The 17,759-nt window shown below is 46.2% G+C and overlaps 2 protein-coding genes across 6 annotated transcripts in view; both read right to left on the bottom strand.

Annotated features, from left to right (window-relative positions):
* LOC144953089 (uncharacterized) overlaps positions 1 to 17,759 on the bottom strand; it is a 405,883-nt gene that overhangs the window by 321,646 nt on the left and 66,478 nt on the right. The window lies entirely within an intron of this gene.
* LOC144953090 (uncharacterized) overlaps positions 3,804 to 17,759 on the bottom strand; it is a 31,489-nt gene continuing 17,533 nt past the window's right edge. For 2 of the 5 annotated variants that reach the window (XM_078883605.1, XM_078883606.1), the window contains 3 exons: positions 15,108 to 15,956; positions 7,055 to 7,570; positions 3,807 to 6,205 (listed from right to left, as the gene is read on the bottom strand). In XM_078883605.1, the coding sequence (XP_078739731.1) occupies positions 5,097 to 6,205; positions 7,055 to 7,570; positions 15,108 to 15,956 (2,474 nt within the window). In that variant the 3' untranslated portion in view covers positions 3,807 to 5,096. Of the gene's footprint in view, positions 6,206 to 7,054; positions 7,571 to 15,107; positions 15,957 to 16,684; positions 16,833 to 17,759 lie in introns of all 5 variants that reach the window. The other 3 variants (XM_078883609.1, XM_078883608.1, XM_078883607.1) reach the window with 3 other exon arrangements.

The raw sequence follows: 17,759 nt of genomic DNA, 5'->3' as shown, positions 1-17,759 counted from the left end.
ACGCATTGGGACAGAACATCTCAGTAATTTGTCGTCTGACCTTGTCAATATCTGAGAGGGGTGAGCCAAGTTCCATCTCTGTCAGTTGCGAGGCAGGGTGGGTGTATTTGCCCTCGGGCCAACTTGCCAGAACGCCCTCGGCACCAACCTGCTGAGACGAAGGACGACAAACTGGATACCCCGTTTCACCATGGCCCATCCCGTCCACATGATGCCGCTGGCAGCTAGGATCTGGCCGACAATAGGCCTGCTCAGTACCATATCTGTAATTTCTTGGCTTGGGGGAGCAGAGTGATCCGTCTGGGTCGCCCTTGTGTGTTTCTTTATTGGCTGATGACGTATGGAGACCAACTTCCTCTTCATTATGTGCATCTTGGCTATATATCTACAACGGCAGTTCATCCTTAGCAATTTCTTCACGTCTTTCTTCTTGTTTTGCATTTGAATTTTTGGAGTTTGACGTATGGAGTCCAAAAATTTGTAAGCATTATAGAGCATGGAAAGCAAAGGGATGACCTTATCCTTAATGACTAACAAACAGTACATGAACCACGAGTTAGACTGTGTGCTATTATTGTTGCTGTTGGTGTTGTTTGTGTGATCATCTAAAATTTCATTGGTAGGCAACATATTCGATTCCTGTCTCACCAGTCGCTTCGAAAAAAAGTCCATATTTTATTTTGAACAAAGTAAAGCTGGTCTGTGATTCACAGCAGACTGCTTGGGCTACTGATTTGGACATTGATGAAGATGTGACCGGAAGAACTCGAGGAACGTGAGCCTCTATTTATATCACTGACTGACAGGAAGTGATGACGTCACAAACACACCTGATGTCCTTGATGTAATATGATCCGTATCACGTGGTGTGCAGCTCAGTCGTGACGTAACAATCAGATGTGAGTGAATGTGTGCGTTGGTACATGTAGAATGCTGCAGTTTATAAGAGGTAGATGGATAAAGTATGGTGGCGTATAGTATGGTGTAGTGATGTGTGACGTATAGTGTAGTTTTTGGTTTAATTTAGTTTGTACAGTGTAGCATATCATATTTTGTCTGGTGTATAGGGCAGTGTATGGGTGTGATAAGTATTGCAGTGTGAGGGTGAATGCAGTGAGGTTGAGCGAGTAGCGTGTAGTGTGGTGAACCTGAAGTGTCATTGGGGGCGTGTATTTCCAAGGGGAGCGGTAGGACAACGGTTAGCACACTGCGCTAAGAACCCAGTGACACGAGTTCAATTTCCGCTCATCGCCAACACAAGTAACGATTATCCGAATCGGTCTTCAGCCTCCGCTAGTTCGACTTATTCACGATGTACTTACAAAAAAAATCAGCAGACTATCTGCTGGATCTCCTCACTGTTTCGAAGAACAAATGTGAACTAAGGTCTTCGCTCATTTACCAGCTTCACATTCCTTATTGCCGTACAAATACTGGAGGAAGGGTCTTTTCTATTGATGCCCCCAGGGTCTGGAATGATATCGCCAATAAACTGCAACTTGGATCACTACCTGTGAGATCTTCACTCAAAACTGCTCTAGAGGAGGTGTACACCCCTAGCTGCCACTGCTATTCAGAATGGTCTAAAATCAAATGTATAATTCCGGGTGATTGCTGCAAAGTATGATCTGAGTTTTGATTATAGTGTGCTGATCTTTAAAGGTGTATTGAAAAATGTTGATACTGCTACTGATACTCCTGCTTTTATGGAGTGACTCATGCTGCCAGCTTCGGCTGCAAAGTTTGGTCGTACATGTTATGTATATCGTTTATTGTTAAATTTGAATCACAGTTTCTATGATCACTGTTACATTGTTTTTATAGCTTTATTTTGGTGATTTTGAAAACGTTTTGGTTTAGCCATGTTTGTTGTTGTAGTACAGAGTTAGCCTGATAACTTTAATCTAGAAGACTTTGCTGTTTCTTCCTGGATTTTTCTGTTGCGTGTAGTCACTTTAAGATGTTTCTTGTTCATGTTTTTGGTTGTTGCGGTTGCACCCGAGTCAAGAGCCGCATGGCTCACAGGGTTATACCTAATACATGAAACTGAAAACTGACTTCGCCTCAAATGAATACCTGGTGCAATGTGTGAATGTCACTACTCGGGAGACAAAGGCGGCCATCCATATATACAGACATAGACACAATTTCAACCGAGAAGATGGGTACAAACTCAGAAATCACTGGAAGCACGTTATCAACCAGTTCAAGTCATAACTGGCTGTAATGTTTCCATTTTAGACCTGGCATCCCTTTCATTGGTGGAAGCCCACCACCAGGACCATCGCTGCCCACTACTACCATCACCTCTTGCAGCAACCTCCACCGTCAACAAAATTAACATTACCTGCCCCCCCATGCTGCTGACACTTTGGCTACGCCCATGTTAAACCTTTATAAACAGCTTGCCTTTAGAGGCTAACCCCCCTTTTCCTGACGACTGCTCGTGTTGCGATCGAAACGTCGTTTTTTTTACTTACATTTTTATTCACTTTATTATTATTCTATCTACGTGACTTTACCGAAATAACCAAAGAATATGAATTCCTGCAGTCATGAAAGTTTTAAGTCAAAATCTGGAGCATGTTACTAAGAGGTGAGGCCTTGCCATCAGCCTCACCAACACTGAGCACTTGCCTGGGTATGTTGTGTCATGAAACACTCCACCCCCTTAACTCCCCATTGGTGATGGAGCAGTTGTGGAGAGTTTTCCATACCTGGGCAGTGTGCTAATGACCAGCTCTGGCTCGAAAGCAAAGGTCTCACTGCGAATTAGTTGGGCAGAACAATCTCTTCATCAGATTTGTAATGCTATGTGGAAGCTACCTGGTCTGTCGCTCCGCACAAAGCTTGGGGTCTTCTCTGCCAGTCATGCCCTCCCTTCTCTATGCTTGTGAAACATAGATCCCTTTAATGGAACATCTGCACAGGTTAGCAACATTCAGGCTGGCCTACATATGATCCATCCTGGGTTTAACCAGGCTGGAATGAGCTTACAAATCCTTTACAGATCTGGATATAGTCCCATCGGTGAGCACCTCTGGCAAGGAAGGCTGTATGGTTGGGTAATGTAGCCCACATGCTCAGCCACCGTATGCCCAAACAGCTTTTGTTTGGCCAGATAGTGGGGGCTAAATGGGCACGACACGGTCTGAAAAAGAGATGGACTGATGTGATACAAGAGGATGTGGTGCTGAGTGGACTCGCCTAAGACTGGCATTAGCGGCAGTGTCAAGATCGGCCTCTATGTAGGAGACTTGTGAAGGACGCTGCTGGGCAGTTGGTGGCAGTCACCCTCCAACAACAACAGAGGGCAGTGGAGCGACACTCACAACAAAGAGTGGAGCTCCGGGCAGAAAAAAATGCAGCAAGTTGGCACAGTAATGGTATATCTGCCAGTCATCTCAGTCGACCCATGGCATCTGGGTCTGTCCCGTGACCTTCTGTCAGCGAGCTTTCGACACTTCACATGACCTCAAAGTGCATCTGGCTTGGCACAAGCACCCTGGAGATGTCACCACCATTCAGTGGTGAATGGCAGCTCTTGTTGTGTGTGAGGTACTCAAATAAGTATCTGACCATTGGGGAGACAAAGGCGGTGGGTGTGGTGCTGGCCACCTACCCCCTCGTGTGCCGTGGTGGCCTTCATAGGTGCTACTCGCTAACAGTACTTGCCCCAACATTGTTAAGGCGATACAGGGGATTTTTCTATTTTGTGAGATGCGAATTCAAACATTGGTCGGTTGGAGTTATTTTTATTTTTCCTAACCATGAAGCTTACAAATAAAACATTTGTAGGGCATTACCGTAAGATTAGCTTCACAAATATTTAGTAATCCTGAGTTCAAGTATTACATTGTTACATCTGTGTATAGGGATGCAATTATAGAATGAATAATCCAAGTTTTATATTTATACATTACAATTATACTCATTAACACGATAAATGCGTCCTTGAACATCTTCATGTAAGGTTAAATTGAACACTAACTTCCCACAAGAAATAATGTAACGAGGAGGGGGGTTGCGTTCCAAGCCCCCAACTCGATGAAGATGTATTGCCCATTTATTATGACTATGTTTTGGTTAATGCTTTTTATTTCCCTTGTGTATTTTAGGCATGAATAATATATTTGTTAAAGACACAATGATAAAGGTAACCTTAAGTAGAGATTACTGTAGTCTGTACATGTGAGCTGTGATGGGTGGAGTGGAGTGGCCTTGTGTGAGATGATCTGGCCGAAACTTTATTTAATTTTGTCCCTATTCTGTCAGATGGTTCTTACTGTACCTTCGTGCAAGCCAATAGCCCGGAAAATATTACATGTGCACTCATTGTTCTCATAGCACTCAAGCACATTAAGCTTTTGTTTTGTTGCCACTTTTCTTACTTGCACTACCACTTGAAGCATCATCACTATGCTTCTTACCTCTACCGCACATTATGAATACATTATTTTGAATATTAAAGAAAATTAAAAGGTATAGAATTGAGATAAACGCACACACGTCTGAGCTAGCACGAGGTAGAACAAAGCCTGAGTGGGGTGGCTCGCTGTTTCTGCCCGCAACAATCATATTGCCTCATGCTTGAGTACTGCACTATATAAGGAAATGTGGTGGAAAATTACACTAAAATGTGTGAAATCTTGTTAAGTAGAACACGTTGATTGGGGTCTGTCCCCCTCTGTAAATCGCGTAAAAACAGATTATTGGGACTACCTGTACTTGGAACTTTAAATGGTGAACCAGGAAAGTTTCATACAGGCTGAAGCCTCTTTTTGTGGTTTCTGCTTTCAATGTTGCATTTTAATGGTCTGTAGCTTATTAAACAGAGTAACGCATGACAAGAGATTGCTATTTAACAAGTAATTAACACAGGCCAATGTCCAATGTACCCTATATCTGCACATATTTGCTTATTAAACGATGCAATCTTTACAGAATGACAACTATGGCCATCGAAGCGATTTTTTCCGTCTCCATTGACCAATTCTTGGGCCCATTTCAACTCCACTTGATCCATTTCCCAAATAAATCATGGTGATATGATCGGTAGCATAAACATTTTCCACCGAATGTTCTGTATATGGATGTCACTGCCCAATAGTCCCTGTGGCATGTATCCTCTGGTGCTTCTTGAGACCCCGGGGCTGCGTGAAGGCCTTGCCGCACTCGAAGCACTTGAAGGGCTTCCTGCGTGCGTGCGTCCTCATGTGCTGCTGCAGGTTCCCAGCCTGCGCGAAGGCCTTCCCGCACTCGGGGCACGCGTGCGGCTTCTCGCCCGTGTGCACCTTGCGGTGTTGCTGCAGGGTGTGGGCTAAGGCGAAGGCCTTGCCGCACAGCGAGCAGCGGTGGGGCCGCTCGCCCGTGTGCGTGCGCTGGTGCCGCTGGAGGCTGCCCGACTGCTTGAACGCCCTCCCGCACTCCGAGCAGCGGTGCGGTCGCTCGCCCGTGTGGATGCGTCGGTGCTGCTGGAGGCTCGAGAGGTCAGCGAAAGCCTTACCACATTCGGGGCACAGGTGCGGCTTCTCACCCGTGTGCGTGCGCTCATGGTTCTGGAGGTTGCCAAGCTGCGTGAATGCCTTTCCGCACTCAGAGCACATGTACGGCTTATCCCACGTGTGCGAACGCCGGTGCCGCTCCAGCAACTCAGGCCGCGTGAATGACTTCCCGCACTCGGTGCACGCATGCGGTCGCCCACCTGTGTGCGTTACCAAGTGCATCTGGAGGTTTGAGGATACTGCAAATGCCTTCCCACACTTCTCGCAAACATGCGGCTTCTCACGCGCATGTGCCCCCCTGTGTGACTGCAGCTGCTCAGCCCACGAAAATGCCTCCCCACACTCAGCACATACATGCGGCCGTTTGGCAATGTGAGCCACACAGTGAGCTTGCATCTCCTCCGGATCTGTGAACAACTCCCCACACTCAGGGTACACATGTGGGACGCTGCTGCCACTGCTAATGCTGGTGACAGCATGCATCGTGCGCTGTGCGTGGATCTCCTCTGGCTGCGTGAATGCCTCCCCTCGTACGGTGACCTGGCGGGAGCCACCACCAGCATTGGGTATCTGCTGCCTCTGGCTGCTACTGGAATCCTGGCCACACTGCACTGTGTGGCTGTGTAGGTTGCTCTCCGACAGGAAGCTCTGGCAGCAGAGGGGACACTTGAGCCTCTGGGTTTCCACCGATATCCTTCCTGCTGATGGGAAGAACACAGAAAGGGACTTTTATTAAGAGCTCATGAAGGTCAAAATGTCTAAAGCCCCAATTGGGGAACGTTTTAAAATACGCGGTGAACTTTGCCAGTCTGATAATAATTGGTCTGAACTGCATCACCTAATGATGCCCATCTTAGTCAACGTTAGCCCATGTTTCATTGCTGTCCAGGTATGATACTTTACTTGCCAAGTACAAGGTAAACCTTACCTGAGTGTGGGAAGCTGCTGGAGTGCCAAAAGGAGACAAGGAGAGCACTCAAACGCCAAATGGCCGGGCAGTGTCTATGCATTTTATATTATCTAATTTGAAAAGTAATGGCGTTGTCTGCATCACATTAAACAACGACAGTGTCTCTTCTGAAAAATGAAGGCGTCCACATGGGTGATGCTAAACAGAAATGTAGTCATTTTAACAGATGGAAGCAGGCAACTGTAGTCTGGTTAAAAAATATGAAACCAAATGGAGCTAAATTTAACCTTACATGATGTCAACACCATTTTTATGTTCCTGTGAGAGTCTAGAATGGCAAGCACCCAACAAAGCTCATCTGATAATTGTTTTTTTACCCTTTTATCTGGCAACAAAACTGACACCTTTTTTACAAGGAGCCATGTTTGCATTGACCACAATACCTGCAGTCGGAATGCAAACAAAAAAACATAACTCTGATAATGTATGCACTGTCCTTGAAAAAAAGGTGTCAATTTTGTTGCCAGATAAAAGGGTAAAAACACAATTCTCATATTTTGTTACTGGCAAATGAGGTTCCAATGGTGTAAAGCTCATCTGGAAGAGTTACCTATCACAAGACAGAAACCCTGTTCCTCACCATCACGCGAGTCCTCTGGCTGCACCACCTCCACCTCGGTCCAGGTCTCCGGTGCTGCGCGGCCTCCCCGTGATACCCACATCTCTCCAGGTGTCATGCTGGAGCCATCACGCCGGATGATGTCCTCTCCGTCACCCTGCAGGCTATTTCTGTCACCCTGCAGGTCATCTCTGTCAGCCTGCAAGTGCTCTCCATTAACTTGCAGGTCCTCTCCATCACCCTGCAGGTTATTTTCATCATCCCTTACGTCTTCTCCTTCAGCCTGCAGGTCTTCTCCTTCACATCCAAGGTCTTCCTCATCAACCTGAAGGATCTCTTTGTACTTCTGAAGATCATCTCCGTCATCCAGAACGTCGTATCCATGAGAATGAGGGCTTCCTCTTTCAGCATGAATTTCCTCTCCTTCAGCCAGATGATCTCCTCTAAGGACCAGGTTTTCTCTGTCAGCTAGAACATCATCTCCATTCATTCGAAGCTCATTTTCCTCAGACTGAAGGTCCTCCATTGACTGCAGATCTACAAACACAATGCATGACATTGTTAATGTTTGGCAACATTACAAAAATTACTTGCAAGTTATTAAATTAGCAAAAACAATTTCACCCCCTAACTTGAATACCAACTCGTGGCCTGGTACTGCATTCACCGTGTGCCGCACAGAGACAGTTGTCATCAGAGGGTTCCCTTGACTAAAAATCACAGCTGGACATGAGAATGATTGAGAGGAGATGTGATGTAAGGCCATTTGAGTTGCTGAAGCATTCAATACCAATCCTAATATTCATTGACTATAAGTTGAACAAAGTGGCTCTCCCCACTCACATGAGCCACGTGTCACTTGCAGCTGTGACAAAGCTGCAGGCTGAGCGGCACTCACCTGCGGTCTCCTTTAGCTTTGCGAGCAGCATGAGAGGATCTTACCATAAGTGCAATAAGTGTTCATCCTTCATGCAGGCTGGGAGCCCTGTGAGCTGTGACTTTCTTGCGAGTGCAATGTAGATAGACCATCACATTTTTGAGAGAAAATCCAGGATGCACGAGAAAGCCTACCTGCACAAAATACGAGATTTTGAAATTTAAGGTTTCGATTTTGTATGGTTAAGAGCCTGCTCTTTATTACAAATCATGACATTTGTCTCAAGTATAATGTGATGGATCACTAATAGTCAAAGTTAAGATCACCATGTCTGAATCTGGCAGGACCCTGCTAGAACCTTCGACGCACGTTGGATGGTGGATCAAAAATAGCAGCCATCTTAGCGCATGCCCGAGGTAGAGTTGCCCGGTCAGCTTAGGGGATGGCCTCAAACGCCGCCAGGGAGTCGACATCCAGCGCCGTGGGCAGAACTCATAGCGCTACTGTATCTGACCACCCGACCAGAGTGCAAGTTGCTTGAAATGGCGCCGAAGAGGTGTCCAGTCACCCCCCGCGGCCACGAACTTGCAGACAGTAGCCAAGCGCTTCTGTAGAGACAGAAGCCACCGATGGTGACTTGAATTTGGCGGGAAGAATTTCCCACTCGGACGACAAAATGGCGGTCACTTGCTGCACTGTGCCCGCGGCGTTCAAAATGGCGGCCACCTGCGCGGGCGGGAACTCCACCGTTTCCCGTGCTGGTGCGGCGGCGGAAGGTGAGGCATCCGCCACGAGACCCTCGTATTGCAGCATCTCCGGTAGGCGCCGCGGACCCGAGCTGGATGACCAGCTGCGACGGAAAGCAGGCCCGCGAGGCGCCCGGTGAGGTCGCACCACCCTTCTCCGACCGGCGGCTGCAAGGGGCAGACGTCCTTCTCCTGCTGCTCCGCAGGCATCGCCGCCTCGGAACACGTCACCGGAGTCCCGGATTCCGGGGCTGTCGAGGGGATCACATCCCTGTGTTCTTGTCTCCAGAGGACACAATCAGTGGGTTCTTCCTTTTTGCCGCTTTTGCAATGACGAATTTCTATTTCCTTAGCACTTCTGACGCCAAATGCAATGACTAACTCGGAGACGATAAGACTTAATCACCATCGGGGTTAACACTCTTAATAATTAGTCCGCCTATTGTTGGCGATGCTACTCAGTCAGGACAGTTGGTAGGCTGCCTGACTGGTGGCGCCCCGAGATGGTGAAGACGGGGGCGACGACGAGAAGAATGGTGAAGATGACGAGAAAAAGGGTGACGAAGAACTTCAGGAGCACGATGGGGATCCCACTCCAAGCAAAGCCCCGAGGTCCCCGACAGGGGCCCCTCTTATACTGTCAGCGTGGCCTCGCTCCGCCATGCCCCCTTTCTGGAACCTACTCGCGGGTTCCTGGTGTGCCCCTTCTGTGACCTTTCCCCTAGATCCCCCTCTGGTGTACAGTGAGGGAAAAAAGTATTTGATCCCCTGCTGATTTTGTACGTTTGCCCACTCACAAAGAAATGATCAGTCTATAATTTTAATGGTAGGTTTATTTGAACAGTGAGAGACAGAATAACAACAACAAAATCCAGAAAAACGCATGTCAAAAAGTGTTATAAATTGATTTGCATTTTAATGAGGGAAATAAGTATTTGACCCCTCTGCAAAACATGACTTAGTACTTGGTGGCAAAACCCTTGTTGGCAATCACAGAGGTCAGACGTTTCTTGTAGTTGGCCACCAGGTTTGCACACATCTCAGGAGGGATTTTGTCCCACTCCTCTTTGCAGGTCTTCTCCAAGTCATTAAGGTTTCGAGGCTGACGTTTGGCAACTCGAACCTTCAGCTCCCTCCACAGATTTTCTATGGGATTAAGGTCTGGAGACTGGCTAGGCCACTCCAGGACCTTAATGTGCTTCTTCTTGAGCCACTCCTTTGTTGCCTTGGCCATGTGTTTTGGATCATTGTCATGCTGGAATACCCATCCACGACCCATTTTCAATGCCCTGGCTGAGGGAAGGAGGTTCTCACCCAAGATTTGACGGTACATGGCCCCGTCCATCGTCCCTTTGATGCGGTGAAGTTGTCCTGTCCCCTTAGCAGAAAAACACCCCCAAAGCATAATGTTTCCACCTCCATGTTTGACGGTGGGGATAGTGTTCTTGGGGTCATAGGCAGCATTCCTCCTCCAAACACGGTGAGTTGAGCTGATGCCAAAGAGCTCCATTTTGGTCTAATCTGACCACAACACTTTCACCCAGTTGTCCTCTGAATCATTCAGATGTTCATTGGCAAACTTCAGACGGGCATGTATATGTGCTTTTTTGAGCAGGAGGACCTTGCGGGTGCTGCAGGATTTCAGTCCTTCACGGCGTAGTGTGTTACCAACTGTTTTATTGGTGACTATGGTCCCAGCTGCCTTGAGATCATTGACAAGATCCTCCCATGTAGTTCTGGGCTGATTCCTCACCGTTCTCATGATCATTGCAACTCCACAAGGTGAGATCTTGCATGGAGCCCCAAGCCGAGGGAGATTGACAGTTCTTTTGTGTTTCTTCCATTTGCGAATAATCGCACCAACTGTTGTCACCTTCTCACCAAGCTGCTTGGCAATGGTCTTGTAGCCCATTCCAGCCTTGTGTAGGTCTACAATCTTGTCCCTGACATCCTTGGAGAGCTCTTTAGTCTTGGCCATGGTGGAGAGTTTGGAATCTGATTGATTGCTTCTGTGAACAGGTGTCTTTTATATAGGTAACAAGCTGAGATTAGGAGCACTCCCTTTAGGAGTGTGCTCCTAATCTCAGCTCATTACCTGTATAAAAGACACCTGGGAGCCAGAAATCTTTCTGATTGAGAGGGGGTCAAATACTTATTTCCCTCATTAAAATGCAAATCAATTTATAACATTTTTGACATGTGTTTTTCTGGATTTTGTTGTTGTTATTCTGTCTCTCACTGTTCAAATAAACCTACCATTAAATTATAGACTGATCATTTCTTTGTCAGTGGGCAAATGTACAAAATCAGCAGGGGATCAAATACTTTCCCTCACTGTATATATAAAAGTCAAAAATTGTTTGTGTGTGGTTTGTGGTGGGGTTTGTGGGTTTGTTTGTGTATTCGCGCGCTTGCGAAGGATTTAGCTCTCCAACGGTGGGGTTCACGTAAACTATAAAAAGGCATGTACCATGCCGTAAGCCCCGCCGTGAGCAAATGCTATTCCTTTTTCACATCCGTGAACTTTTAATTAGTTTAATGAGCTATTTAGTGCGATTTTTGCGTGCTTCCTTTTTATTTATTCACTTATGACGCATGCACGACCATACCAACTCACACGCCTTTGGTGGGGGGGACGGCCTATGCCAAGTTGCACTCCTTTGGTGGGAGTGAGGGGGACATTTTCTTTTGCGTTAAAAATACGATCAAAATACACTAAATGCTCAGGTAAATTTTTCACTGTGTGATGTCCCCCCCACCCCGATGCGTGCAGTTACTACTATACGGTTGGTAGATGCTACCACTATAGGCCGTAGATATTATTGCAGAGTAGCTGGGGAGATCGTGGCTGAGGGCGGGGGTGTCAGGGGTAGCAGCGTAGCCGCAGCCTGCCAAGGTGCCACTTCGGCTGGCTGAACAATCTAGGCGAGGCCGGAGGCTCTGCATGGGACTAGGCCTCACCACGCCACTCTGTCAGGTGAGTACTTTGTGCTATAGAGTCGATTAAATACTGCTATAGAGTCGGCATGTACTACTGTAGTGATAGCAGGTACCATCACAGTCGGTATGCACTGCTGTAATCATAGCAGTTACCACCACAGTCAGTATGCACTGCTGTTCGATTTTTAAGAGTAGTTTTCAAATATTTTTTTGGCCCGGGCAACGCCGGGTATATAAGCTCGTCATGGATAAAACCACTTACAACAACTAAATTCAGGACCTTCTTAATGATGGCAGCTTATACCAAAATCAACAGAGATCCCACCAACCACCTAGCCACGAAAACCAATAGTATCATCACTAATTCGACTTCTCTAATCGAACCGACCAAACAGTACTCTCTAAAACCTTCGGCTGCTAGACCACCAAGATTTATGGCCTTCCAAAAAAAATTTATGGCCTTCCACAAAGAAGGTACCCCGTTCCGTCCTATCGTCTCCAGCATTAACTTGCTCACCTACAAACTGGACCGATTTCTGTCCGAGACCCTGCTTCCTTTCAGAGGCAAGACCACCTCAGCTGTACTTAACTCAGCTCACTTGGTTTCTCTAATCAAGGACATATCACTGTCTCCAGATTATTTACTTGTCAGTTTCGATGTAGTCTCCCTATTCACCAAGGAAACTGTACCTGACACCATTGCAATAATTGAAGACTTGGTCCAACAGGGACTGCATCCAGATGTACCAACTTTGGTAAGGCACTGCCTTACCTACACTAAATTCACCTGGAATGGTACATTCTACAAACAAAATTAGGGTACCCCAATGGGTTCTCCCTTATCACCAGTGGTAGCGAATGTTTTCATGAATCAATTTTAGACAGAAGCCATCCAGACATCTACCCTACGTCCTTCCCTGTGGAATAGATACATAGATGACACATTCGTCATCTGGCCACATGGCCTGCCAGCACTGAACCAATTTCTCAACCACATCAATTCCATACACCCATCTATTAAATTCACCATGGAAGTGGAAAAAGATGGCAAGCTACCATTCCTGGATGTTTTGATCGAGAAGAGACCTGATGGCTCGTTGCGACACTGTCTACAGGAAAGTCACCCACACAGATGCCTATCTAAAGCCTGAATCCCACCACCATCCAACCCAAAAGAATTCCCTCATCAAAACACTACACCATAGGGTCTGTTGCATCTCCAACCAGCATCACCTAGCCAGTGAGCTGGAGCACGTACACCAAGCCCTCAGAATGAATGGATATTCTGACCGTACAATCTGCAAAGCTGTCTCCCCAGCCATGGGGAGACAACCATCTGAGGATCCAATCAAAATCATCACTTTGCCATACACAGCAGGGGTTACCAAAAAGATTTCCAAAATCTTAAACACACACAAGATCCAGGTTCGTTTCAACACAGTACACAAAATCCGTGATTTGATCCCATCTGTAAAGGATGTGATTTCTGACATGCAATACCCTGGTGTCTACAAACTAAGTTGTGGCTGCGGTAGCAGTTACATTGGGGAAACGAAATGACATGTCTCGGACTGTGTTCGCGAACACAAGGCAGATCTGAAACACGGTAGGACCAATACCTCTGCCGTTGCTGATCATTGCTTTAACGCTGTGGGCTCACACGAAATAGATTTTTCCAAGACGAAGGTACTCTGCAAACCCACTTGCTATCATCAGAGATTTTTTCATTAAGCCATCCAGATATATAAACACAGACACAACTTCAACCGAGAAGATGGGTACAAACTGAGCAATCATTGGAAGGACGTTATTCACTAAGTAAAGTCTTAACTGACTGTGATGTTTCCATCCTACCTGCCTATGTCAGCTGTTATTTCCGACTCTCTGTGTGTCTCTCTCTCTCTCTGTCTCCCTCTCACCATGTGTACCTCTTGTTCTTAGGGTTTTTTTGTTCCTGTTGCCCGGCTCTCTGACATTGACATGCTAATCTTCTCATTGGCACACCTTTGTTGGCTGGGCCATCTCACATTGACATGCTAATCTCTCACATTTACATTTACGTACAAATTCCTTCTTTAGCTCCGCCCACTTACCCTTGGCTTGGGCACACCAAAATTCTATATAAACTCTCGTTGCAGCAGCTCTTTCTCCTACGTCAGCAGTACTCCTGCTGTTTGTTTCATACCTGATGACGGTTGCTTGTGTTGTGATCGAAACGTCATGATCTATTATTTTTTCTACCTCCGTAACTTTACCGAAAGAACCAAAGAGTATGAATTCCTGCAGTCACGAAAGCTTCAAATCAAGTTTCATACCGGTTTTGATGTCACGTTGTTCTGCACCTGTTTTGTCATCACAGTGTTCTGTAATTTTCGACAAGCGGGTCGCTGTGTTAAGCTGGTGAACTACGGGATAATGTAAATGTGTGCTGTTACTGTTGCCTGAGAGTTTTCATGAGTTGGATGTACATTGTTGTCAAGAAATTATTATATCATCCGCCGCCGTTGGTTCGCATCCTTGTGCATAGTGCGTCAATAGTGCATAACGAATCGATGCCTAGTTAATACATTCAAAATTTTGTTAAGATTAATTGTATTTTGGATCAAGTTATTGTCCTCCTTTCTGTCGCCTTTAAAGCACGCTTAAAAATACACATTGGTGTCCTACACAGATATTGAGGGAATTGCATGGGAGAGAAAATTTATCCAAACCTCTCACTCTCCCATATAAAAAATGAGCATGACTACACAAGTCACCATACGTCGATGGTAGTTAACTGTGAGCAGCGAATAATAGGTACTGCACATTAAACTATTACAACTATTTTTTATTTTACCAGGTAAGGCCAACTGAGCTATACAGCTCTTTTTCAAAGGCGACCTGGCCATAAATGATAGCTCAACAAAGTGGCTTGTCGCGTGAAAATGTATAGCACCGCGGTGCCCATGCTGGATATTTTCAATATTGCCATATTGTAAACATGCAATCTGCACTGCCATCTCTGGTGAGTACTCTGTATAAACTTTTATTACATATTTAAACTTAATATTATTTTGAGTATCTTTTCATCTTTTTTAGTACATATATATTTTGCCTTCAAATTTTTACCAAAAAAATACCTCCTCGAATGTATGATGAATTTATATTATGGTAAAAATAAGTCAAATGGTAAAAAAGATAATTGATTTAACGTTTTTTGATTTACGTTGTTTCGCCTAACGTTGCATTTTTCAGAGACGCATCCCCAACATAAAGAGGACTTACTGTACTGCAGAAAACCATTCTATTCGGGTACCAGCATCGCAAGTATAGCTATCATGAGATGACACACCGACTAAAGCTCGAGCAAAAAAAATATTGACCATGTTTCTGGTCGGTAAACCTCAACCAGGTAGAAAAACAGGGAGGAGCACCTTCTAAAACACCTACAGTATGGTGGTACTGCTCAGGGCATTAAGACACCCAAAACCCAAATCTGCAAGTGTTTGTGGCCCAGCCAAGGCTCCCTCACCTGCAGCTCCTGAGGCATGTACTCTCTCGTGCTTCTTGAGTCCCCGGGGCTGTGTGAAGGCCTTGCCGCACTCGAAGCACTTGAAGGGCTTCCTGCGTGCGTGCGTCCTCAGGTGCTGCTGCAGGTTTCCAGCCTGCGCGAAGGCCTTCCCGCACTCGGGGCACGCGTGCGGCTTCTCGCCCGTGTGCACCTTGCGGTGTTGCTGCAGGGTGTGGGCCAAGGCGAAGGCCTTGCCGCACAGCGAGCAGCGGTGGGGCCGCTCGCCCGTGTGTGTGCGCTGGTGCCGCTGGAGGCTGCCCGACTGTTTGAACGCCCTCCCGCACTCCGAGCAGCGGTGCGGTCGCTCGCCCGTGTGGATGCGCCGGTGCTGCTGGAGGCTCGAGAGGTCGGCGAATGCCTTTCCGCACTGGGGACAGGCGTGTGGGCGCTCGCCCGTGTGCGTGCGCTCGTGGTTCTTGAGGTTTCCCAGCTGTCGGAATGCTTTTCCACACTCCGAGCACATGTAGGACTTTGCCCAAGTGGCGTGCAAGCGCCGGTGCCGCTCCAGAAGTTCGGCGCACGCAAATGCCTCCCTGCACTCGGCGCATACATGCGGCCGCTCCCCCGTGTGCATTGCAAGGTGCATCTGGAGGTTGGAGAGAACTGCGAACGACTTCCCACAGGCTCCGCACACGTGCGGCTTCTCCCCCTCGGCTTCCTCCATCACTGCCACTACTGCAGCCTTCCCACACGGGGGCTCAGCATTGCTCTCCAGGATCACCGTTTGCTGCGTCTCGCTCTGCTGTGCATTGCTGTTTGCAGCTCCCTCACAGTGGAACAATGCAGCGGTCTCCACAATGCTGCTACCTGCTGGAGGAAAGAAACATCAGCATCTCTGCGGTTCAATTGCTCAGTAACCCAGCAGCTGAGTGGTTCAGTGGTTTAGTAACTCAATGGTGTTGTCATTGACTTAGTAGCTTAGTGATGCAGCGACTCAGCATGAAAGTATCTGTGGCTTAGTGACTCAAGTCACACACTAGCATGTACTCGTCTTCTCAACTACTTGGTGCTGCATTCATAGTTTCAGTTTTCAGTTTTATTTATTAGGTATAACCCTGTGAGCCATGCGGCTCTTGACTCGGGTGCAACCGCAACAAACAAAACATGAACAAGAAACATCTTAAAGTGACTACACGCAACAAGAAAATCCAGGAAAAAACAGTAAAGTCTCCCAGAAAAAACACCGTATTTCAATGCTGTGTGCAAAAATCCCAGTGGGATGCAAGTTAAACAATAACCATAAGACAATTTAGATTAAAGTTATCAGGCTAACTCTGTACTACAACAAACAAACATGGCTAATGTCAAACGTTTTAAAAAATCACCAAAATAAAGCTATAAAACAATGTAACAGTGATCATAGGAACGGTGATTCAAATTCAACAATAAACGATATACATAACATGTACGACCAAACTTTGCAGCCATAGCTGGCAGCATGAGTCACTCCATAACAGCAGGAGTATCAGTAGCAGTATCAAAAATTTTCAATACACCTTTAAAGATCAGCACACTATAATCAAAACTCAAGATCATACTTTGCAGCGGTCACCCGGAATGATATGTACACCTCCTCTAGAGCAGCTTTGAATGAAGATCTCACAGGTAGTGATCCAAGTTGCAGTTTATTGGCGATAGCATTCCAGACCCTGGGGGCATCAATAGAAAAGGCCCTTCCTCCAGTATCTGTACGGCAATAAGGAATGTGAAGCTGGTAAATGAGCGAAGACCTTAGGTCACATTTGTTCTTCGAAACAGTGAGGAGATCCAGCAGGTAGTCTGCGGATTTTTTTGTTTAAGTACATCGTGAATAAATAAGATCTGATGCACAAGCCGTCGATCATTAAGAGACGTTAAGTTAGACCCAATGTAGAGATCGCAGTGGTGGGTCCTATATGGGCAGTTCAATGCAAATCTTAAGGCCGAGTGATAAATTGAATCAAGCTTCTTCAGTATAGTACTGGAGGCTGATGTATATACGATGTCACAGTAATCAAGTAGAGGCAGTATGGTAACTTTTATCAATTCCAAGCGGAACATAGGGGGGAAGCAGTGCTTGTGTCGATACAATTTTTTTTTGCCTTTTTACCAATATAATCAATGTGATCTTGAAAATTCAGTTTTGAGTCTGGCAGCTCTAAGTGCAGTGGCTCGGTCGTATATATGCTACAAGCAGTCATGAATGTTTAGTGCAGAATGGTACTGCGCAACATTAATCAACACTCCATTCATCGTTCAAACCACATGCTTAACTACACTTTAATAAAGACTTAAATATTGAGAGAGTTCTTTCCCTGAGAATCTTATCATCATCAGTCATGGCCAATCCACTGCTGGATGATGGTTTCCTCAAGCTTCCTTCAACTATACCAATCCACGTAGATCCTGCACACACTAAATCCACAGTTTAATCAACTGTTTATATACGAGAGCAGGCAGGTGGGAAAAACTTAGCCCACATTTTTGCATAAGTTGAAAAAGTTTAAGAACCCTAAAATACATTATTACGTGGTGAAAAAAGGCAGTAGTTTGTGCCAATCCACCCTCAGTGATTTGATGAATCATCAAGGTTCAGTCGGTCTCAATTCAATTAAAGAATAAATTATCTCCGTC

Source organism: Lampetra fluviatilis, chromosome 72, assembly GCF_964198595.1.
Source record: "Lampetra fluviatilis chromosome 72, kcLamFluv1.1, whole genome shotgun sequence".
Classification (NCBI taxonomy): Eukaryota; Metazoa; Chordata; class Hyperoartia; order Petromyzontiformes; family Petromyzontidae; genus Lampetra; species Lampetra fluviatilis.
The sequence above is the reverse complement of the archived record's forward strand: the minus strand, read 5'-3'. Positions and strand labels throughout refer to the sequence as shown.